This window comes from Macaca thibetana, chromosome 12, assembly GCF_024542745.1.
Source record: "Macaca thibetana thibetana isolate TM-01 chromosome 12, ASM2454274v1, whole genome shotgun sequence".
Lineage (NCBI taxonomy): Eukaryota > Metazoa > Chordata > Mammalia > Primates > Cercopithecidae > Macaca > Macaca thibetana.
Genome location: NC_065589.1, coordinates 6,830,019 through 6,855,368, shown reverse-complemented (window position 1 = coordinate 6,855,368; position 25,350 = coordinate 6,830,019). Strand labels below are relative to the sequence as shown.

General features: G+C 44.8%; 1 protein-coding gene across 5 annotated transcripts in view; it reads left to right on the top strand.

The window, feature by feature from the left end:
• The window catches only part of AGAP1 (ArfGAP with GTPase domain, ankyrin repeat and PH domain 1), a 469,017-nt gene that overhangs the window by 114,105 nt on the left and 329,562 nt on the right, over window positions 1-25,350 (top strand). For all 5 annotated transcript variants that reach the window (XM_050751653.1, XM_050751648.1, XM_050751651.1 and 2 more), the window contains exons 7-9: window positions 11,597-11,724; window positions 13,203-13,358; window positions 20,522-20,614. In XM_050751653.1, the coding sequence (XP_050607610.1) occupies window positions 11,597-11,724; window positions 13,203-13,358; window positions 20,522-20,614 (377 nt within the window). The remainder of the gene's footprint in view (window positions 1-11,596; window positions 11,725-13,202; window positions 13,359-20,521; window positions 20,615-25,350) is intronic.

Sequence of the window (25,350 nt, the reverse complement as noted above, 5' to 3'; positions counted from 1 at the left end):
TCTTGGAAGACACTGATTTGCATCCAGCTTGAGAATGAGTGAGCGAGAAAGTTAATCATCTCCTGGCCTCTGGAACAGATTTGTACTGTGTTTAATTGTAGCGTTTGAAATGTTACATGTTTTCTAATGAGAGTCTATATTCAACCCTGTGTTAACCTGTATCACAAGGAGAATAGAACAGGGTCCTACTCTAGAAAGCTCTGCTCTTCGGAAGATCTTTATGCTTTTTACATATCTTTCTCCATTTCAGATTAACCTAAGCTGTGTGAGCTGCTTTTGAATTCTGCCTGCTTGTTGTTGATGATGATTTATTTAATTAAGCGGAATAATTAATAAAGAATTGTAGTTGGACGTGGAGGGAAATGGTGTGCTCAGCGCTCTAAGAGATTCTGAAATTTTTATGGAGATTGTTGTAGAGATAATTATTTTTGGAAATAGGAAAACAGCTTCAGTTGTGTTCAAGTCCATTTTTCTGGAAAGTTAAAAGCTATCCGAAGGAGCATGTGGCTGTGACAAGATCTCGTCTATTTTCTTGTGCCCTGTGATGAGAAGAGCACAGCTCTCTTACTCTGAGCAGGTGAGGTCCCGAAGAAGAAGCTCATTAATAAGGTCCTGAAGAATAAGTTCATTTGTTTATAGGGATCAGGAGACCCCTAGAGTTCCAGTGAGAAAGCGTGAGCTCTGTCCATTGATCCTCCCGGGCCTGCCACTCTTCCCCGCTTGTACTGGCTCCCGTATTCTCCTTGACATCTTTTCCGAGCATATGCTAGTTTTGTTTCCGTCAAGCTTCCTCGAGGGAGCTGTCAGCCCCCCATCAGGGTCTTGACACCAGCTCCTGCCACTTTGACACATACTTAGGCAGTGCTCGGAGCCGAGCTGGCCCGGGCCATGGCCCCACAGGCTTGTGATCAGTGGGTTCCAGTTCTCACTTCTTGCCTTTGAGTTCTCAGACTTCTCCCCTCTCCTGTTTTAGAGTTGAACTAGCAGGGGCTGCCTCCCCCCTTGGCTGCTGCTTGCAAACCATGTGGGTTTCCTATGTCATGAAGGCTTTTCTTCGTTGTGCGCTAATGACCGCCCGTTCCACAGGCGGAATACTTTCTCATGTCTCATTCACCCATCTGAGTGTTTCCTGCTTTAGGTGTCTCTTCCGTGTCTATGCAACATTCATGATTTCTCAGTATTTCCCTCTTGCAGATGATTCCTTCTTTGTCTGCATCATAAACACACACCTCTCTAGACAGCCCTTTCTGTATTCCACACGCTGTCACTTATCTAACACATTGGGAGAGAAAGGTGCTGACAAGGGTGCAGGAGGTGGATGGGATGGATGTTCTGGTTGGTTGGTTGACGTTTTCTAGATGGTGCAGCTGGCAGATTTGTCTGGATCCCACAGTCTCCCACATCTAGCAAGTTGCCTAGCACATACTAGTTGCTCAATGAAAGCAGTCAGTAAATGGGATGAGTGAGGGATGCTATAAAGCATAGTGAAGAAACCTTCCTTGACACATTAAAGGGAAAAGCAGCCAACTCCACGTTGTAAAGAATGGGAAGCAACTTGCTTGGTTTCTTTGAGGACTTGCTTAACTCTGCATTGACCAAGAGCAAGCCGAAGAGCATTCTGGGACCAGGAAGATGACCAAGTACATTGTAGGATCAAGAGCATTCTAGGCCATGAGCATTCCAGGACCAAGAGCCATGACCATGATGAGCATTCCGGGACCAAGAGCCACGACCATGATGAGCATTCCGGGACCAAGAGTTTGACCAAGTATTACACGGAGAGAGTATTAACTGGAGAAGGCATGGATGAGACCAATGCTGAGGGAAGGCGAGGCAGGGCAGGGAGAGCCGGGATGGAGTGGGCGGAGTAGGTGGTGAGGCTGGAGAAGGCATGGGTGGGTGAGGGAGGCGAGGAGAGGAGGGTAAAGTGAGGCGGGGTGGCGAGGAGTGGGAGGGTCCATCGGTGTCCTCAGTGCCTGGAACTGACTGGTGGGCGTCCTGTTGGCACATGGGGCAGACTGAAGCCTGACACATGACCCCCGAGGGTTCTCCAGACAGGATCATATCGAGCCCCTTCTCCTTTCCCAAATGGTAGTGTAGACGTGCTGATGGAAGCAGAATGGAACCCTCAGAAGCGCGCGTTCAGACTGGCAGTAGACAAAACCAGCTGCAGGGCCACACCACGTTTAGGGTGCTTTTCAGCATCTCTCAGGGGAGTGAATGTTGGCATGTTGGTGCTTCTGAATACAGGATCCCTGGTCCTTCCGAGGCCTGGAGCCTGGCAGATGGTCAGCTCCCCAGCCCCTGCGGCCCTCTAGCCCAGGGTGACTATGGGAATCAAACATGCCTGATTTTTGGCAGCTTGATTTTAGCATGAAATTTTAAGGAACAATTGTGCTGTGAAGGAATGCATGGCAGAGGAAGGGATGTGTGTTTCCTGCAGCATGATTTGATGTCCCCTTTACCACAAACAACTACTTTATACCAGAGTTGGATACACATGTTAACAAATGTCAAATATACTCTATTTGTTTCAGCAAATAGTGTTTTTGTTCTTGTTTTTGTTTTTAATTGTGTTCTTTCCCCTTTTCTCTGAAAGGAAAAGGGAACTCCAGCTGCCCTAGACATGGTAGAAATTCCTCCTCATTCTAAAATTCTGAAATTAATGTCAGCAGCCTTGACTTTGGTCCGTCCTGAAGGTAACTGTTTATTACAGTCGGCATTTAAATCCCCCGATTAATAGGAGCAATTAAACAATAGCTTCATTTCCAGCAAATTAACAACCCTAATAGGTAATTGCGACATAAATGAAGATAAATTTGTTTTAATACAACGAGATAAAAAGAATACAGACAAGAACTGAATTTCAGATTAAGAATGCGGACTTCAGTACTTCAGGAAAAACTTGAAAGCTTCACTAGAAGAAATTAAAGCAAGCTTGCCTTTTTAACCATAGCCTGTTTTAGATTAGAGGGTTGTTTGCACAAAAAAATGTATATATATATAGAGAGAGAGAGAGTCATATTTTGTGCTTCGATACTCAGAAGGTAAGGCATCAAAGGATTACTTTGATATACGTAAGGTAAGTCATCGAAGGATTACCACCCACCACACCCTTTCTCCTGCTGCCTTGCTTGGGGCACGGCAAGTCCTAATGACTTGCTTGAGCCGTTGAATCTTGGCCACAGCCTCTCATTAGGCTTTCAGTGACAAGGAACCGAAAAGCAAATGCATAGAAGAGCATTTCCTATTTTTACACCCCTACGTTAAATTTATGACCTGTTTATTGCAGGATGTCTTACTTTCCTTGTTAGTATTTGTTCTGATTGGGAAAGTATTCTGCAAAAAAAAAAAATAATTTGCAAAAATTAGAATTTGTCCTGTTGAAATGTGGAAGTGGCTGGACCAGACTTGTTGATAAATGCAGTATCTGTGTGAAGGATGGGTGGGAATGAGTAGATTTGGGGTGAATAGCGAAGTGCTTATTTTAAAGGTAGTGGCAAAAAAATGATGAAAGCCTCTTCTTCTAGAACAGGGATAATGAATTTCTTCTTGTGGGGTCGCCGTGCTTATGGGAAGATGGAACGCAGGTTAAAGAAACTATTGGAGTTTAGCTAAAACTGTATCAGTGAGCTTGTATCCACTTATCAGAACTCATTTGGGTAGCTTAGAATCATCAGATGATATGTAATTAGCCTAGAATTCTATGTGCTGCCAAAATATTAATCCAGTGAAAGGGTAGAGGGATACAGTTTTAGATATGGGAGTCTCAAAACAAAATTCAAATTGTGTGTTTCTCGGAAACCGCTGGAACCAGTCTGCTGAGTTCAGCCCCTGAGGCTCTTTCCCAGCCTCTCCCCTCCCCACACCCCTGCACACTCCAGGTAGGAATGACCTGTATTTTCTGACCACCCCAGGTATCTTTCCAAAGCATAAATCTCTTCACTGTTCAATTTGAATAACCCCCGTTTGCCCTAAGGACAGCTTCACACTTGCCACTCTTCTCTGCATATCGAGTCCTTAGAAATGCATTTCTGGTTGCCCGTTTCAGCATCTTCTCCCACTACCTTCTTATAACCTTCCCACTCCGGCCCCACTGTTGATCCATCCATCCATTCATTCATCCAGTTGGTGTGTGCCCTTTGAGTGTCGGGCAGGCCCTGGCCCTGGGAAGTTAAATACAGCATGGCCTCAAGCATTTCCAGAAGAGGTCCCAGCTCCGTGGAGTTGACCCATTGTCTTGGAACATGGGCTGACTGTATTCTTCAGTAGACGGCACAGTTGGGCAGGATCTCCACAGGTGTGTAAGTGCCAGGCCATGCCGTGGGTCCCATGGTTCACTGATTGCCATGAAGGAACATACTGTAGCCGGAAGACCCAAGAGACCCTCATGGATGTGTGTGCTTCCTCACATGGCTATGATTTGACTTAGCTTTTCTTTATTGCTCAAAACACAGATCATGTGAAAACACGTTTAGAAGATGGGCTTGAATTATCAACCATATAGAGTACACCTTCTTTAACATTTAACTTTGAGATATTCATGGTGAGAAAAATTCTGCATATTTCTTTTCACTCCAAAGTCACACATTCGGAACTACATAGATAATTTGGTAATTAGTTTCTTGTTAATTAATAAGATAGTTTAATGATCACTCTACTGTAATTTAAAACTGAGTTGAGACGTTAGGGGATCTTTTGTTTGTTACTGGAAGATTTACAGCCGGTAGGAAGGTCTCCAGGTAAGCCCCCTGTGTTTCGAATGGAAGATCCTTTCTTTTTCTTTTTCTTTTCTTTTTTTTTTTTTTTGAGATGGATTAGGGACAAACTGTCCCTGATATGCCCTGCCCAAACTCCTGACCCACAGAATCATGATAAACAATAAGATGGCACGTTGATATGATTTTTTTTTTTTTTTTTTTTTTTTTTTTTGAGACGGATTCTTGCTCTTTGGCCAGGCTAGAGTACAGTGGCGTGATCTTGGCTCACGGCTCACTACAACCTCTGCCTCCTGGGTTCAAGCAATTCTTCTGCCTCAGCCTCCAGGGTAGCTGGCACTACAGGCACACACTACGATGCCTGGCTAATTTTTGTATTTTTAGTAGAGACAGGGTTTCACCATGTTGACCAGGCTGGTCTCGAACTCCTGACCTCAGGTGATCCGCCCATCTCTGCCTCCTAAAGTGCTGGGATTACAGGCGTGAGCCACCGTGCCCGACCTGGAAGAGCCTTTCAATGAAAGGTGGAGTAAATGAAGACACAACAAGACATGCAGTCACCACTTCAGTGCCAGGTGCTCCCAGCTGAGTGCCCTCAGCTATATAAATTTTGCTTTTAAAATATTTTTGTGGAGTAAAGTTAGTGTTTCATCTCGTGTGAATTAAATTTCATCAGTGTGTCTATGGTGAACATTTAAAATATGGTTTTATTGGAGACGTGGTTCATACTTTATAATCCCTACCTATCAGTGCTTACTGGCAATTGCTCCCCTTCTCCCGAGTTACTGGCCTCACTGTGCTCCAGCTTTCCCGGTAGCAGAGGAATCCACTTCCCAAACGTGGGCTCGATTTACACCGAGTTGTTGGTTGTCATCTAATGGTGGCTCTTCAGTGTCACTGGAATCTCTACGCTTTCTCTGTGTCTTCCTTAGTTCTCTGCCCCCACTTTTCCCACCCTTCGCATGTCATCCGGTCCCCCACAAAGCTTCTGCATGGGGCTCGTCTGAGCTTTCTGCTTATTCCAGAAGAGACTATGATCCTTATCCAGTAGTGCTAATACAAGGAAATACCAGGTGTGGACAAGCCACCTTCCCCAAACGTGAAAGAGCCCAGTTTTGCTAAGGAGCTGTTGAAGAAGTAGAAATAGAACAGTGCCGTGGTAAGATCTGCCTTTGAGGTCACCCCGCGGCGTGTTCAGGTCCTTTAGGGGGCAGTCAGGGAGACTCATTTGGAAGCTGCTTTGGTCACAGCTATGGAGGGATCAGTCTTAGATCAAGGCAGTGGAAGTGAAGACGAATTTCTGGGAAACTCGGTGGTTGAACCAGTAATCTTTTAGGCCTGTTCTGTCCATGCTGAAGAGTGGGTGTGCCATCGACTGAGCTAGAAAACAGATGAGAGACAGGTCGGAGAGAGGCGAGGAGGCCCAGGCTGGGCGGTGTGGACTTGAAGGCGCTGCAAGCAGATCCAAGGGGGGATCCTGAGTTGGTCATTGGCTGCACAACTCTAGAAGGCAGGATGCGAGGCAGAGCTCTTCATGGCAATGGCGATGCTGGGAGCACCTGGCACTGAAGTGGTGACTGAGACATTCGCGAGGAGATTGCCCACATTCGCGAGGAGATTGCCCAGCCAGAGGGCATGGGATAAAAGAGGACACCAGGAGGGCGCCAGGGAAGCACCCATGCTTCAGGAGCCAGCAAGGGAGGATGAGAAAGAGAAGTTCCAGTCGGAGGAGGAAAACCAGGGACGTCAGGGTTTATGGAAGCCCGAGGAAGATGCAGAAGAGGAAAGGAGGGAATGACCAGGAATGCCACGTGCTGCTCAGAGGTCCAGGAATGTGCGACCTAGCCTCCGGGCCGTTCCCAGTGACCATGGCAATGGCAGGCCCAGCCCAGAGATTGCAGAGAGCAGGAGAGGCAGAGTCTAGCAGCATCCCCAGGCTTTCCAGAAGGCCTGGCTGGGAATGGGGTTCCAGAAGGCCTGTGTGCTGGTCACCACGTTGGCTCAGCATTTGGCTGGGAATGGGGTGTGGCACACGGTGTCATCGGGGCAGTCTTGGTGAGCACCTCCTGTGTGCCAGTGGCCACACTCAGTCCTGTTCAGCATTTTGTTTAGTCACCCAAATAAAAGTTAGAAATTGCTGAGAAACTGAGAGTGCAGGGCAAAAGAACACATGATTCGTACTGTGGAAGCAGGACGGTCTGTTGGGGTGCTGGCAGGGAAGTTGGGTGTTTGATTGCCACATGGTGGTGTCATGAGCAGTCACGGAGCCGTCGGATTGCTCTGGTGAACTCGCTGCCTGGTTTTTCTCAACTGCAAAATGAAAGAGCTGAGAGGATGAAATGAGTTAACAGATGGGAAGTGTAGGCCACCCAGCCCTGCTCAGCCTTTGAGCAGCAAAGAGGAGGAGGAGGAGGAGCTGTTCTCTGGTTACAGAGGGCATGGGGCTGGCCCGGAGGCTCATAGTGTGACCAAGGGCGATTCCTTGCCTCATTTTGTGTGATTTAGAAACAAGGTGGAAGCAGAAATTGGGCATTATGTCAGGATTTAATGAAGCCTTGTTTGGGAGCTATTGTCTTATTTTTAACCACTAATTAAAGGGTGCTGTTTCCCTCTATAGAATAAAACATTTACAATTTGTAGATAAAGTAAATGTATGCCTCACTTTTTTCGTTAAGTTCTTAAACTTTTTTTTAATTGAAGAATGGAAACATACATGAAAGTGTATTTGGGCTTAAAAAGTTGTCACAACATTATCCTCAGGTCAAGAAGGACCCATTTCCAGCCCCCAGAACCCCCTGCATCCTGTCCCAGGCACCTGCCTGCTCTGCTCCCTAAAGATGGGCACACTTCTCCCTTCTGACCCTGTGGTGAAACCGGCTTGGTTTTCACCTTTATGCAGGGTACACACACACGCACACGTGCACAGTCGCAGGGCTAGCTGAAGGTATCTTCTATCTGTAAATCTAAATAAAATTTTAAAATTGTAGAGGAAGTGACTTTTAAATGAACGCTAAGCATTACTCTTGGGAGTCTCAGGAGGGTAATTTAATTGGTAGTGTCAGTAGTAAGAGCAAATGTTTTCTGTACCCGTTGACACTGTTTTAGATTTAGGAATAGCTCATGTGACAGAGTCATGGTGAAGTGTGCCATCCAATTTGAGAAAAGATCAAATCTCAATGACAAAGCTTCCAGACTTTTTTAAACATTAAATTTAATTTTTCTGAGACTGTCTCTGTTGCCCAGGCTGGAGTGCAGTGGCGCAATCTTGGCTCACTGCAACCTCTGCCTCCCGAGTTCAACTTGCCTCAGCAAGTTGAGCCGAGTTCAACTTGCCTCAGCCTTCCAAGTAGCTGGGATTACAGGCGTCCGCCACCACACCCAGCTAATTTTTGTATTTTTAGAGATGGGGTTTCACCATGTTGGCCAGACTGGACTTGAACTCCTGACCTCAGGTGATCTACCTGCCTTGGCCTCACAAAGTGCTGGGATTACAGGTGTGAGCCCCCGCGCCCAGCGACTTCCAGATTTTTTTTACGTAAGTCCATGTGATTGTGTTTCTGATCTATGCACCCACATACATTTACATTGAACATATTTATGTCTATGCACCCACACACATTTACACTGAACATATTTATGTCTATGCAACAAACACGTTTACATTGAACATATTCATGTCTATGCACCCACACACATTTACATTGAACATATTTATGTCTATGCACCAAACACGTTTACATTAAACATATGTCTATGCACCCACACACATTTACATGGAACATATTTATGTCTTTGCACCCTCACATGTTTACATTGAGCATATATGTCTATGCACCCACACACGTTTACATTGAACATATTTGTGTCTATGCGTCCATACACGTTTACATTGAACATTTATGTCTTTGCACCCACACACGTTTACATTGAACATTTATGTCTCTGCACCAACACACATTTACATTGAACATATGTATTTATATAAAACAGCAAATTTATTTCTTGAATAATCAAATATAGACAGAAACTCAATGGTTATAAAAAGCTTCCCAGACAGCATAGTCTGGGGTAATATTCACATGTTAAACCTATTAACATTTAAATGTTCTAAATATTATGAGTAATTAGCGATTACAGCCACAGAAGAGGAGCTCCCTCCCGTGACATTCCATCCATTTTCTTTGAGTTGTTTTTTTGGGGGTGGGAATGGAGGGGGGTTCCTCCACTCACATAGACCCAGGAAGCTTTTCCCTCTAGGAGCTTTTGTGAACTCACCCAGCCTGCTGCCAGGTTATGTGGAGAAGGACTGCAGATGTCTTGGATGGCAGTCGTCACACTAGTTTTTTGCTTGCCCAAACAATTCATTTAGGGATGTCTTCAAGTGAGGTGCCTAGAGATTCCATCCCATCCCTGGGACATCGAGCAAATAGCAGCAACAGCCATTGGCAAATTTGTGGCTGTTTGCCAGCGTTGACTCTGTAGCCAGTTTGCATTTTCAAGATGGGGGAGACATGGGCAGATGGTACAGAGGCGTCCTTTCCCTTCCGAGTCCTCATGCTCTCCCTCCTCCTCCTCAAGTCAGATACTTTTTGTTCTTCATTAAAGTTTTCCCTTATTCTTACGGGTCACCCTATAGTCTTAAAGCATTCAAGCAGTCTGTATATTTTAGAACAACATATTTATAAATCATTTTCTTTCCTTCGTTTGTGTATGGAAGCAGGAAGGACATAACAGTTACAGGTAGAGGGAAAATAGGACAAATATGAAAAAAACAGTAGAGTTTAAAAAATACTACCAGTTATTGGATGTTGTGACGTCGTTTTATTTTTTAATTAATGTGCTAGAACAATAATTAAATAGAAGAATTTCAGCAGTTAACAATGCTAAATACTCATACTTTGTACATCCTGTCTGTAGTTTGATGAGAGGCTTTGTTGTAAAAATATTCTCTTTACTCATGAACTGACTCTTCCTAGACTCCAAGTAGGAAGGATAGAATATTTATTTGCATTTGAAGTTTCATACAATAGATATTTCAATAACATATATGACTTGTCTTAGGAAGTTTCTCACATCTTCCCTAGTTTCTACAAATGAAAATGTCTGCAAAGCTCTCAAAGCCTGCATCCTAGACCTATCTAATTCTGACGTCTGCGCATTTCTTTCGAGTGTAAAGTCAGTGTGGCCATCCAGCTGAATAGTAACTCTGAGGCTGGGAGTAAAATCAGATATCAGTGTAGTTGATAATCAAAGCCCCTTATTGCTATTTTTCAAAAACAAAGTAGCAGTACTTTAGCACTCACCCAGGCAATTATGATTTTTGGCTAATTTACTTTTGGTTTTTGCAATTTCAGGGTACCTAGACAACACATTTTGCATCTGTTGAAGTCTTAGATTTTATTTTTGAGTTCACGTAATGACTTTTAAAATATTCTAGTAAATGTCTTCAAAGACCCCAGATCAATATGCCAATGGTTCTGAAATGACAGAGTGCCACGATATTCCTCTGTAATTTAAACATGATTAGCTGATGAAGGTTATGATCAATACACTACCGGAAGATAAATTAATTGATATCATCCTTTCAGGATGATAAGAGGCCTATTGGAGGTGGGATGTAACCAGTGAAGCTGCTTCTTCATCTCTGCGAGCCATTTTTTACGTATTGCATTTTCACTTAATCATATTTATACCATCATTCATTTACATGAAACCTATAGGCTGTGGACAGACCAGTTTCTTATTAAAATTGTATTCATTTGGAAAAGAAATTATCTGCAAACACGATATGGGCCCCGTCTATGTTATAACCTATTGCTGGGGAGAGATCACATGTTCTTCTCCATGGACATCTTCGAAAATAGCAACTATCTAGGCAAAGACAAGGATTGAATATCGTTGAACTTAATTACTGCTAGTCCCCAAAGACACACATCTATTCAAATCAAAACTGTAGTTATTCTGCGGCAGTGACACCTATTGGTGTAGGAAGTTTTCTAATCGTTGACTTCCTTTCCAATTACATCCAGTATGCTTTATCAGCGAGCCTATTTGCCAAGAGAAGTTATGGCTGCTTGAATTTAGATTTGTATTGATTAAGATAAACTTCCAATGTGTGCAGTAGTATATTTAAATAAAAGAGGTCTTTGATATAATTACATGTCCTTGAATATAATTCTGTATGATAGCTTGTAGAGTTAAGAGGAATTCTTTAGGCTTTAGGGGGAAAAAAAACCCCAAAAAAACAGTTTTTGTCTTTCCAGGGGGTTTGGTTAAATTGCCCTGCCTTATTTAGGATTATTTTTGTTCCAAGTAACTGGAAAAAAAGATCATTTTATGAGAATAACTTAAATGAGACAGGTGTGTATTTTTTTGCTTCACATTCCTCTGAGGTGGTCTGTGCAGGGCTGCTGAGGCCTTCTGTGGAGGCGGAAGACCGGAGTCGGGGGACCGGCTCTGTCTCCCTCCCATGTGGCTCCTGTTCCCAGCGTCACCTCGTGTTCCACAATGCTGCTGAGGCAACATAACATTTGTGCATTTCAGGCAACAAGTAGGAAAAACATACAAGAATTTGGGGGCAAAGGGAAGCTCTCAAGAAAGATCCTTAAAAGCTGCCCTGTGATCCTTCTGCTCTCATCCTGCTGGCCAGAGCTGGTGTACCTGGCCATGTTCAGCTGATGTGGGGGTGGGGGGATGGGAGGAGGCTCTGGAAAATGTCATATTTATTCTGGTTGTCATTTGCCCAACTAAGAACTAGGAATGCTATTACTGCGAAAGAAGGAAATAACAGATTTCGATGACAGACTGATGATCTCTGCTCTGTTCCTGAATTTGGAAATTGATTGACATGGATTTCTTTTTGTCTGTGTGTCCACCAGTTGCCCAGAAGATTGTTGCCACAAGGAAGAAGCAGCAGCTGTCCATAGGACCCTGCAAGTCGCTGCCTAATTCTCCCAGCCATTCCTCCGTCTGTTCTGCGCAGGTGTCCGCCGTGCACATCAGCCAGGTACGTTAGGTGACGTGAGAAGTCGGACTCTTAGAACCAAAGAGAATGTGCAAATAGTGTTCCCAGCCAATGCAAGGTTGAATTTTTTTTTTTTTTTCAACTTTATGAGTAACAGCATGATGTAATTGACTTAACATTTTCTTCAGAAACTGCTGTGGCCAAGTGAGTTTTATGGGAATCATTCGTTAATGTTTTCTGTCTTCATGCTGCCTGTGTTATGAGGCATGCTGGCCCGGGTGGTGATGGGAGGTGTGTGGCTGTGGTCCTCGCTGGTGATTTAAACCACCCTTCTCTGGTCTTGGTCCTAGTCTGCTTATAGGTTGAACAGTTGTGAGTAAATCTTAATGGCCAATCTCGCTTTATACTTAAATTTGGTAGTGGCATTCAATTATAATTATCATCTCCCTTAGGTCCCATAGAAACTGCTATCTTTCCATAACAACATTTTGCAAAATTATTTACTTGGAAGCAAACGAAATAATTGTCACTTTGAAGAACCCAACCAAAAACCTCTTAATGCTTTGTTTTTGCCTGTGCTTGTTTTTTGATTATGTTTCCTGGGCAGGTACTCTGTTGGCACTTTTTTTTTTTTTAAGGACATGGCGAAAAGGTTCAATGTCATGCTTTCAGTTCACTTGGGAAGCCAGTAAAGTTAGGGCATGTATTGTCAGAGCCTGTCCAGGTACAGTCATGAATGTTCATGCTGGCTGGGCTGAGTGGCAGATGCCTGTAATCCCAGCACTTTGGGAGCTCAAGGTAGGTGGATCGTGTGAGCTCAGTAGTTCAAGACCAGCCTGGGCAACGTGGCAGAATCACACCTCTGTATCTACAAAAAATAGAAAAATTAGCCAGGCATGGTGGCTTGTGCCTTGGGAGGCTGAGGTGGGAGGATCACCTGTACCCAGCAGAAGATTGAGGCTGCAGTGAGTGAGATCGTACCACTGCACTCCAGCCTGGGTGACAGAGTGAGACCCTGTCTCAAAAAAATAAATAAATACATAAAAAAAGAATGTCTTCACTTGCTGTGTTTATTTTTCTGTAAATCTTGAAATACTTTTCAAAAACACTCAGATTTTCCAAGTGTCGCTTTCAGAATGTTAGCTGTGGTTCTACTGATCTAAGGCAGTGAAGGAAACATAGAATCCGTTTAGTTTAACCAATCTCTTTCATTTTCAGAGGAAAGAGAAAATAATCAAATTTGAACTTCAGAAATCTTCTAAGTTAAATGAGAGAGACTTCTTTGTCTTCAGTCACTTTTCTTAGGGGACGCCACTGAGTGAGATGGTTGGCATGTTCCAGGATGAGACCTCGTAGACGTGATGCTAATACACCTGGCAAAGCCATAGACGCCAGTCAGCCATTCTCACGCATCCCTTCCGTGGGGCTCATGCCCCCTTGTTGGTTATGACCTTGCTTAAGTGGAGGGCTTGCGTTCCTGAGTGTGTCGTTAATAAAACCTTGGATTTTAATCATTTCAGACAAGTAATGGAGGTGGGAGTTTAAGCGACTATTCCTCCTCCGTTCCATCGACTCCCAGCACCAGCCAGAAGGAACTTCGGATCGATGTTCCTCCCACTGCCAACACGCCCACGCCCGTTCGCAAGCAGTCCAAGCGCCGGTCCAACCTGTTCACCGTGAGTGTCACCCCTGGGTGGAGATTTGAATGGGATTCTGAAGCGTCTCCATTAACGCAAACCTGGTTGCCGCACGGTTCAGTGGTATTTGTAGAATCTCAACTATATTAAAGTTAATACCATTGATTTCTGTGGAAGACTAAGAAAATCATGAGAAGCAAAGATTTGGATGTTGAGTAGAGTGGGGGTTTCTTAGTGTAGACATTCCTGACTTCATGTGTCTGAAATAAAGAGCTGGGGGTGTGTGTAAAGGCACTTGTTATCCTGTGGCTCCAGCTAAACACATGTCACAGTGGATACAAGGAGATGACAAAACTCTAAGTTTCCCAGATGTGTGTCTCTAACCGTTCAGATGATATCTAAGCTGTCACTGTCCACAGGCCCCCTTCTGCTGCTGCTGGCGTGCCTGGCGCTGCCCTCGGGGTGGAGGCTGGGGGCTGGGAGGTACTTCCTGGAGGCTCATTGCCATGAGGCTCTCCACTTGGGTTTTTTTCTGTAGAGCATGTTGAAAGCAGAGATGAGCTATCTGGGTTCAGGTTTATAAATTCACAATCTGGGTGCACTCGGGCACGTGTAGTTCCTTTTTTTTACCCCCCTTTTGAGATGGGGTCTCACTCTGTTGCCCAGGCTGGAGTGCAGTGGCTCAGCCATGGCTCACTGTAGCCTCAACCTCCTGAAATCCTCCCACTTCAGCCTTCTGAGTAGCTGGGACCACAGGCACTCACCACTGTGTGTGGCTATTTTTTTTTTTTTAAAGAAATGGGTTTTACTGTGTTGCCTAGGGTGGTCTTGAACTCCTGGGCTCAAGCCATCCTCCCGCCTTGGCCTCCTGAAGTGCTGGGATTACAGGCAAGAGCTATAGTGCACAACCAGCATGTGAAGTGCTTAAAAACTCCCTGGGTGATTGAGATGCAGAGAATCCCTGAATTACAGAGGAGGCAGAAATGCCACCAGCCTGTCCCTTCCCTATGCATAGCAGACATTACCAGTCAATCTGGAGTCTACACAGTTGAGCCCCAAACTCCAGGCACGGCTGCTGTCAGGTGACCGAAGCCTTTGGACTTGAGAAGAATGCTTTTCCTCCCTGGATCATGCATTACAAGTACATGCTTTTGAAACAGTGCTTCTCAACCAGGGTGGTTTTGCTCTCCAAGGACATTTGGCAATTTCTGGAGAAACTCTGGGCTATCACAACAGGAGTATGGGAGTGGGAAGGTAAGGTTCTGCAGATGTCTAGCCATGAGTAGCAACCAGGGGTGCTGCAAAGCATCCCACAGTGCACAGGTCAGCCCCTCACAGCAGGGAATTATCCAGCCCCACATGTCAGTGGTGCCCTGTTTTAAACCATCTGACTTCCATTTCTGGTTGGTTACTGCTGACCCAGATGCAAAGCTTAATATTTCCTATTGAGTTAAAGGAGGACTCTAGAGGGGTGGCTGGGAGTCAGATTGCTGCCCCTTTGTAAATCGGATCTTGATATTACGTTGTGGTTCCTGCCAAGTCTGGGAGATCCCCAGCCCCTCTGCCACGTGTTTGGGGCAGTCTCTCATTGGACACTCGTGACTACTGAGGCGGTTGCCAGCTGCACACACCCCCTCCTCCCCAGCCTCCCCTTGCCTTTGCTGGTTGCCTTACACCACATCAGCTCCCACAGAGATTGCTGCTGGGCATCAGGGTGAGGACTGATCAGACAGACCAAGCTCAGACCCTGGCCTCCACTGCTGATGGATGTTTGACCTTAGGCAAATGACTTGATCTCTCTAGGCTGGAAACCACAGTACTTCTGCAGTGGGGCTTCCGGGAAGACTTCCTGGAGGAGGCAGAAGAGACCTGGTGGCATTGCTTCCGTTGTTTCCTCACTCCCATTGATGCTATAAAATGATTTCTGGTAGTGTTAAGCATATGTGATAGATTATAGGAGGTGGGTAATTAGGTTTCTGCAACATACAGGTGAGTATCTCACATGCTTAAATTAGTGCATGGATAACATGTTTTATTGGGCAGTTTCTTCAGACACACCAAGAACAGCAGCAGTTACCTAAATAGCTGCTTCCCAGCTCCATCTAACACCTGGAGCCCCTGCCTGCACCCAGCCCCGGGGGGCTTTGGGTTGAAGTGTTTCCTCTCAGAACAGTCTGCACAATGACTCGGTGACTTGAGAAACCAATAGCCAAAGATGCAGCTGGATTGAGAGAGGGTGTGGGCTGTGGGCAGGCGGCCTGTGCCTTGGGAGGAAGGGCGGGCTTGTCATCGTGGTGGTCGAGAACACCTGTGCCTTTGTTGAGGGAGTGGAAGGGGACAGCACTCATCCTCACACGCCGTCTGAGGGCCACATTTTCTGCTTGTTGACTTTGCTTTCTCTTCAAAGGAGAGAAATTTAAAAACCACAAAATTAAAAATGAGAATATTTACGAGGAGAATGCCAGCACCTTCCTGTCCCCTCCCTTTATAAGCTGTGGAACTGCAGTGTGCCGGAAAGCAGTATCCCACTGGGTAACTGACCACCCAGGTGACTTAGGGAGGAAAACACTTCAAGGCAGAGAGAATCAAAATAAGAGCTCAGTTAATAAATACTGACTTAACATCTGTCTGCACAGCCCTGGTTTAGCTCAGTGTCTAGGAGAAACTTGCTGCCAGAGTCAACACATGTTCAAGAGAAAGCATTTAGGGTGAAGGAGAAGGGACTCTGCACCCCAGGAGGAGAGACCCTGTTCCTGTAGATTCACGCTGCAGACACACAGATGCACTTACAGGCATCCATGAAGAGGCTGGGCAGGGCAGGTGCAGAAGCCAGTAAAAACTCATCTTTACAGTGACCAAAAATCACAATTAATTATTTCACCATTAATGTGTCGTGTAATATAATGGCCTGCCTATGGATCTAAGTGTGACCAGTGTTTGTTGTCTTTCTCCTTGATCCTGGAAAACAAATTTGAGATCAGATCGGAAATTGAATCCAGCTGCCTCATTGGCATTAGTGGGAATAGGAACTTGGAGTCATAAAAGAAGCTGCCACTACAATAGGTTTGCATTGTGGCATTTAAGGAAAAGATGGTGATAGTTCTGGGCAGGGATCCATATGTTGGTCCTCAGTGGGCTCGACATTGAACAAAATGATGGTGATGATGATGGTGGTGGTGGTGGTGGTGGTGATGGTGATGATGCATGTGGTGTAGTCTTAAGTTGAAGTTCTTGGAAATAGTAACTCCACTAGATGTCAGTGTCATCCAAGGAACAAAAAGAAGGCAAATTAATTTTGAAATCATAGCAATTAAGTAATTAAATTTTTAGCATGACCAGTTTTCTTCTGTTTTTAAATATGTAAAATTTGATAGACTCTTCATCCCTGGCAGTTGTTGGTGATTATAGGCATAAACTGTCAAAATGTGTGTGTATTTGGAAGTGTCTAGTCGGAGGACAGATGCATGGTATACAGACAATCTTAGTGAATAAAAATTTGTGCAGACTGGGATTGTAACACCCAGCTGGAGGGGCACTATCCACCGTATTTATTAGAACATCATAAAGAGGCCATAGTTAATTAAGTAGTACACGCATCATTTTTTCCGATACCATTCTTATACATTTTATAAAGTAGACTGTAATGTACTGTTCTGGGCTAACATTTTGTGCTCCCAGATGTTCGTTTGCATATATTCATATACAATTTTTAAACAAAAATAAATGACACTTTTTTACAAAAGAGTACGAACAAAATCTCTGTAATAATCCAAATTATATGTTACATTTACAGTAGGAATTATACTTAACTGATCAAACACTAAGTTATATTTTATTTCATTCATTTCTTTGGGAAAAAAAGCATTAAAAGACTGTCTCCAGTTAATGCCTAGTTTGGTAATATGGGTTCTTAGAGCAATTAATTTAGTTTAGCAGCCCTAGTTTACATGTGGTTAAAATGTTTTATTAGAAAAATTTTTCAGACATACAGAAATAAAAAGCATATGTGTACTCACCACACACTTCATCAAATATAAGCCCTTTTCTGCCACGCTGCTACTGCAAGAAATAAGCAAATCCTAAGTAAAAGTTGCAGCTCCTTCCATGTGCCTCCAGAACGCATTTTTCCTGCCTGTCTGCCCAGGGATCAGCATTAACCTGAATTTGGTCTATATTATCTGTGTCCATGCTGTCAACTTGCTCTAGTTTGAGTCCTGAAATTATACATTGCATGGCTTTGTCCATTTTCAAGCTGTATAATAACGATGTCATTTATGTGATGTTTTTTAAAAGCTTACCGTATAATGCTGATACCGTTAGAGCCAAGCGTACCCAGGAAGCAAAGATTGTGAATATACATTGCCCAACTCAGAAACTTGCCATAAAAAAATAAGGCAGCAAAATTCATAGTGTGAACAGAACTGTTTGAATGGCATTTATTTGTTTTTGCAGAAGAGCTCCTGGGTACCTCCCATAGTGTGTTCCAGCAGCCGTTGACTTAGCCACTGGTTGAAAGGGGGAAAGCGGTTTCTGTTTGATACAGAGGGCTCTTGGCAATGATGCCCTTGTTCCTGTAGGCAGGTAGTTAGTTGATGGGGGTGTCCTTCATGGCTTCTCTCACCACGTCGGGAAGTTAAACATTTTTGTAAAGAAGCAGGTGATAATTGGATTACCTTAACCTTTCTTTCCTCTGCATTGAGTGTTTGTTGGAGGCGAAGCAGTTACTATGGTGGCTTGCTGTGCGTTGACTTTAAATCTGCAACCCTTCTGGGATGGGTGTGATCTGCTGTTGTTACATTTCTGGCAGTGTGCAGCAGGCTGTATGCAGGGCAGGGTCACTCCTGGCAGACGCCGTGGGTGCTGAGGGCTGCCTTGTGTCTGATGATTCCTCGGAGCCATTCCAGCATCACAGAAGGATGTGCCATTAGTGATGAAGTCTCCCAAGTTGGCAGAGAAAGGAAACCTTACTGGGAATTTGTATATGCTGGGGTGTCTCTGTCCGTTGGATTTGATTTAGTCTGGTTGTCGGATTTCAAGTTTATGGATACAGCCTGATGTAGACAAAGTGATTGTGGGGCTGAGGTACAGCAAACTCTTTTGCCTCACAGCTTGCCACTGTTCTTTCCTGGAAATTTTAGTGTTTTGACTGTCTCCAGCCAATTGTTCAAGTTGTCAGGAAATTTTTGTTTTATTTTTGCAATGAAGTCTTACTGAAGTTTCAGTCTCTTTTATCTCTGTGTGATCAGATGCTGAGTTGCGTTGCTCACAGTTCGTGTTCTAAGGTGTTTGCAGCAGGGCAGTGAGCTGTTTTTTCCCATTTCAAGTGGAATCTGAAATTCTCTTCTGAGAATGGAGTGGCTGGGGGGACAGATGTGCTGCCTTGAGGAAGATGTTAATTTTTTTAATGTTTGTTTTGTTAATTATTCTGGCTAATAGAGAATAATGAAGATGGATTTCCAAATTTAGAAATTTAGAATTTGTAAAATTCCCAAAGTACTCTAAATATTCTTTGTTAATTAAAAAATATTTTTTTTTAGTGTTATCACTGTGTGCTTTGAAATTTATTTTAAAAGTAGGAACCTCAGGAGCCAGCTCTTCTCATCAATTGAGACGTGGAGAAAAGAATTTAAGGCTATTGTGTAGCTCTTACTATACATTATTAATTAATTAAAGAGAAAAATGAGCTCTTGAGAAGGAACTGATAAATATCTCTCTTTTCCTTCTAGCCCAAAGGGTTAACCTTACGTTTTATATTCTTCTGCAACTTTGTGTTTGTTACTTGATTTATTCCCTGTCATCTCATTCTAGGCATCCACTATCCTAAGGGAAACAAGTGCACAGTGCTTGGCACGTAGTAGGTGTTCAATAAACATGAGCTCTTATCACCGTCTGCGAAGCGTGTTTCCTGATGAACACAGCTGCGCAGGAGAGTAGCACCCTTTGAAGTGCTGGATCTGAGTTTCCATCATGGGAACTGTTCTCCTTGTCCTCCTCCTTAATTTGGTAGCAGCCTCTTCTGGAATCCTAAATGTGTCCCATCAGCCCTTGTTTTTATTATGACCCGTGACATTGCCCTTTTTAATATGTATATTTTTTAAATCAGCTGTTCCACCTCACATCCCTTTGAACCTGGATTCCATTAGCTTTTCATTGTAGCAGTGGACACCACAAAGTGTTCATTTCATATATCATCTCAGATTTGAAAAGCACATGAAAATGTTTCTCCATTTTCAATATTGCGTGAGTAATGTTCCCACTGAAAAGTAATGGAGTGAAGTTGTCACTTGTCAGCACAGTTATTAAGGAGGACGAGTCTCCGATCTTTCTCTCATAATAAAATAAATCTGTCAGAAAATCATTGTGCTCACACTTCCTCATGCCATCGAGAGAGGAGGCTGAGACGATGGAGCTCCTTCAGTTTTACCCAAGTCAAGGTGTGCTTTTGGCTGGGGCTTCCCTGGGTTAAAGGTCGCCACCCATCCCACCCGGCGCCCGTCACTCGTTGTCCACAGCAGGTCAGCAGTGCATCGGAGATAATTGACTCAGGACCTCGTCAAAGCTGTTCATTATTTCCCAAATACTGACCTTTTGTCCAAAGGCGATTTTCAGGGGTTTTCTTTTCCCTTCGTTATTTTTTGTGGTTTTGTCCATTAGCTTAGCTTCGAATTTGCCATTTTCCACCCACCCAGAAGCAATACAAGGAAAATGTTAACGGCACCTTGATACTAATCAAGGGTGTGCCGTTAAATCGCACAGCTGACTAGTTAATAGAATTTTAAAATCATTCAAACATTAGTTAAATATGTATGTTTATGTAGTGGATTTTCCAAATGAACATTGAGCAGCCCCTTTTTTCCTCGGCTATGTGAACTGCAGCTTTCGAATGCGTTTTTCTATTGGGCGTTACTTTCCTCTATGGCCCATTGGTTTGTAGTAATTGAATTTTGAACTTTTTAAAAAAGAATTAAAAGATAATTTTGTGGTAGAAAAGTCAGTGGGAAAGTTTAGACGGTTCTCTTTAAAAATGATGAGTCAGTGGAGATGAACTGCCGAGCGGTCTGCTGGTCGGACGTGTCTGTGCGCACACATAGATCACGCGTGTTTTCTAAATGTGTATTGGCAGGAATTCTGCAAACAGGGGCAGAGCCCCGTCTGTGAACTGCAGCCCTTACCCAGATGCCAACTTTCCTTTTGCTTTGCAGTCTCGGAAAGGGAGCGACCCAGACAAAGAGAAGAAAGGCCTGGAGAGTCGTGCGGACAGCATCGGGAGCGGCCGAGCCATCCCAATTAAACAGGTGAGCAGCATCCCCATCCTTCCTTCCCTGTCGCCGGAGACACACCTCAGGTCTTCCCGGAGATGATGCTGGCTCGCGCGCCAAGGTCTGTCTGCTGTGCTCTGTTGATGAATGTAGAAGTCTGTCACTTGACATCAATTAGCAGAGTTCCTGTGTGTATTCAAATGGGATCATTAGAATGAGAAGAGGGAACGGAGACAACAGACCTAATGAAGTGCGGGCTGCCCGCCTGCATATGGAGTGCGTTTCCAGGCTGAGAGCCTTCAAAGGCTGCCTTTGTAGCGCGGCTTTGATTGGGCCGCGGGCCGCCGGGCAACAGGGGTAACTCAGATCGCCTACAAGAGCCCCTTGTGATCACAGGAACAGCCCGACGTGGCCCTAATTTGCTCTCACAGACGGACATCTGAACACTGTTTCAGGCTGGTTTGTAACAACGAGGCAATTAGTTGTGATAATCATAGCTGGTGTGTCAGCTGTGCGCTCTTGTTTGTAATTTGCTAATGAAGGAATTGTAACTTTGATTAGGTTCGGTTTCATTTAGACCTTATTATATAAAGGAACATTTACAGCTGTAATGTGGGGCCTTAATTAAACTTCCTCATTACACAACAGGACTTGAATTCAACCATTTGTTTTGGCCTGTGTTGCTAGCCTGGAACAGGGTTTCATTAGCCCAGAACCGGATTCTAAATCACTTTATGTCTCCAATAAGAAAAAAAAAAAAACCCTGGAGTCCACGTGTGACGTAGATTGTGGTTCGATTTCCAAGGAGAATAAAAATAGAGTTCAACCCCACACCGTGGCTTCTGGAAATGGCATCTTCTGGTTTGTTAAAGAAAGCCAGTTGATTTGGAGTGCATCCTTCTTGAGCAAAAGCCTCTGTGGGCAGGAGAAAGGCTCCGCCTCTCAGGCACAGGGCTTGTGACCGGTGTGCACCTCTGGTCCAGCTCACTGCTTTGCTGTCCTCTCTCCTGCGGGTACCTACACGGCGTCCCTAATCCCTTAGGAACTGTGTAGGCACTGGCTGCCCTTAACAAGGGGACAGTCGTTCCACACATGGAGTAGGATTATTCTGGTCATGTAGGGTTCGTGCATTTGAAGCAAATAGGAACACAGCCTTAGAGACGGGCCAGGCAGTGTCAGCGCGAAGATGTGGGAGAGGAAGGGGTTAAATAGGACCACGACATCTTGGGTGAGACCAGAGGAGGGAGTCCACAGAGTTTCCCAAGATGCCCAGGAACTACTGCAAAGACCGCAGCTCTGCCCGCAGTGTAACTGACCCTGCCCGGGATCAGGCTTTCTCCTTCCTGGCTCACAGGGCATGCCTTTGCCAGGCAGAGAAGGAGGAGGCCTGCAGGCCTTCACCAAGGCCCTCATGCATCTGTGTAAGACACACGTTCATCTACTGGGCCGCACATGTATGGATTGGCCCGGGGCACCTTTAGGAGAGGTTCTCTTCCCTCCATATATTCAAAGACAGCAACAACAGAACTTCCCACTTTGATGGTGGGTGGTGTTTTCACTATAAAAAAGGTCCTTCACTTTAGAGGTCCGTGCACATAGTTGTTTATTCTTTCTTGGTGCATTTATTTATAACCTAACTCTGCGTAAGCTGATTTTAATGTGTAATTTTTATGCCATTGATCCCTTTTTCAACTGGAATTATAAAAATCATTTAACATTCTATTTTCTTTTTTATAAACTGGTGCCAGGACATTTACTTTGGGGAATATTAAAACTAAATAATAGACCGTTTTCTTAATGCCTGTCTGTGGTTGATTTGGGTGGGAGTGCTCACCAGCCTGGCAGGAGTCCCTCTGTGCGAGCCAGGCGGGCCCCCAGAATAATTGGAACCTTCATTCAATTTGTACCCTGCTCATCTGTGGAGGGGGCTAGCTTTGCAGGCTAGCTTTTCAATATGTGTGCAGATTGGAGTTGACCATCAAGCGTAAAATGAGTATTATCCAGTCCTTGGAAGCCTTTCGATTGTGAATGTTCAAAGTAATCTCGTTGAAATCTAAATCATGGTCTGATTTCCCGGTGACTCCTGGGCACAGGGAGCTCCTTGTCCCTCCTAATTGTCCCCCTCTTGTAGCCATAGACAGCTCCCTTCTCAGATCCACACCTGGCCCAGCAGAGTCCCCCTGTGGCTGGCACTCCAGGCCTCAGGTGCCTCATCTGTAAAATGGGGAACTGGATGATGTCTGCAGCCCTTGAAGCAGTTAGATGTGGAGGTTCCACAGAGAATTTTTAAATGTTAGCAATACTGGATTTTTGAATTAGTCATGTTCAGGGCACCCTTGTCAGAGCCTCTCTATGCATCGGGCGGATTGATGTGGATTTGCAGACGGTTGTATCGATTTATCGCACATCCCTGTGTGTGCCCTTGTTTCTAAAGGAACATAGATCACTCCAGGTAGCCTCGAATTCCTGACCCTCCTGGTGTGATGACTTCAGTGTGGAAATGAAATGAGAGGATTGCAGGGGATGGAGCCTGATGGCCATATTCTAGAAACTCAACCGAATTATTTGTTGAATAAATGAACAATTAAATGAGTGCTTATTATGTAAGTGCTGTTCATTCGGGATCCTGTTTAATCCTCGACATTGCCACAGTTGTGGTAGCTGTGTTGTCCTTATTTTAAACACAGAGATGGGGAGGACCCTATACCAGGCAGCCAGGAAGTAGGTGCAAGGATGCGGACCAGGTCTCTCTGCCCCCATGCCCATGCTCTTTCCACTGCCCATCGATGAAAAGCCTTCAGAAAGCTTAGGAAGCAACGTTACATGTTTTAAATTAAGTAAGTGAATCACAACCTGAGACAAAAGTATCTTATGACTGTAGAAAGAAACTTCTGAGACTGCCTGCAGCAACATGTTTCTCCAGGAATAACACAGCCGTGCTCAGCCGTTCTCCGGGTGGGAGGCATCTTTCCATTCCCCTCCTTACCGTGTTTGCCGCAAACGTGTTCTCTGCTCTTGTCACCAGCTGCAGAGGACTGTGTCTTAGTGCTCAGCCCATGCGGAAGACTCAGGTCTGCGTGATCAAAGCCTCACACACCAGCTGATGGACCTTTGCCTAATGGCAGAGGAATTGTTTTAGAACCTCAGCAACCTGCGTGGAGTTGCTATTGCAGACTCTTCTTTCCCCCAACAGGAGTCTTGTAACGGATGGTTTAGGACCCAGGCAAGGCAGCCTTCAACACTCTTTGCAACCTAACCTCTGAGTTTACAGATTGTACATGTTGCAGTGGCTTATGTTAACCCCCTTTCACTTCCATGTGATATCTCGTTCACCGTGAGCACCAAGGCGCCCCCGACCTCAGTGTGGGAGTTCGCTGAATCATGATGGTCAATGACATTATCTCTTCTTTCTCCCAATTACAGATTCCCCATCAAGAATATAACTTATTTTCTGGACCACAACTTCATTTCTTGTGGACCTGGGTCTACTTCTCCTTTTGTGTCCTTTCTGGGGTCTTGGAAGAGATTGGTTCAGAGAGTTCGGTTTTTTTTTTTTTTTTTTTTTTTTCTTTTTTAACTAAGAAGATAAGGTCTATTGGAGTAAAAATTAAAAAGCAAAGCAAGAAAAATAAAAGCCAGAGGCCCGGCTCAGCGGCGAGTGGGCTTGTCACGTATTAATTTTTCATTGCTGTGGAGAGTTGTACATACATAATCACTTGATTGCAGTGGGAGTTAGGGAGCTCCTATGGTGCCATTTGCATAAATCTTGTTAAGTCAATGGCAGTTAATGAAGTACAAATGAGCCCGGAGAAGGTGACATGCAAATCGTGGGTGGCAGATGGGAGGTCTGTTTGGGGGACGGCAGCTGTGTGCTCTCCTTTCTTTCTCTTTAGCATTTTTTAATCTCTATATTTGAGTACAGATACACAGCCGTACGCCTTGGCCTCCTCCCTGCCCTTCGCAGAGCCCTGGCCAGAGAACCTGGCCATCTCCTCCTGCCCCTGATGTCCAGGCTGCAGACACCGTTCAAGACTTGCCTTGTACTTGGGTAGCGTACACTAGAAGGATTTGAATGTTTTGAAAATCGTGCTCAGTTTATTTCGTCATACTTACACAATTGAAAACATATTATTTTTATTTGGTGGGGACACGCAGAACCTCCTCATGACATTTTTTGAGACTGTGTGTTGTCTCATGAGGTTTCAGAATGAAACAGAATGGAAGATACCATCTTTGCTTATCATGCTTCCATTTGGGGGTCTTGTCTTGCTGCTTCAGACAGGCCAACTGTATGTAGCCATTATCCCCGTCCCTGGTTTGTGGTTGGACCCTCAGAGGATTGGCGTTCCTAGGGTTAGTCAGGAATGAGAAATACAGAAAGTGTGCGGGGCATGCTCTGTGCCTCAGGCCATGGGGACGACCCCTCCCTGTCATGCAGACCCCTCAGAGGGGCCGCCCCTGGCCTGGCTCAGCTTTGGCCAGGTGTCTCGCGCTCGCGGTTTTGTGTTTAAGGATTTAAGTGCTAGCAGGACTCCCAGAGAGCCCTTAGAGATTCACGGGAAGAACACTGCCTGCGACTTTCGGAAGTTTTATGTTTGTTTGATCAACTGGCTGATGTTTTGAGAGAACCAGGTCTCTGCTTGCCTCAAAGAAAGGTAGGCAGAGAGGTGTGCGTCGGGAGGCGACAGCCCGGATGGCTGTGGTGGTCACGTGCTGGGGGTCCTTTTCTTGCAGGCCACCCACTCTGGTCCTTCCTCTGCGATGCCCGCCAA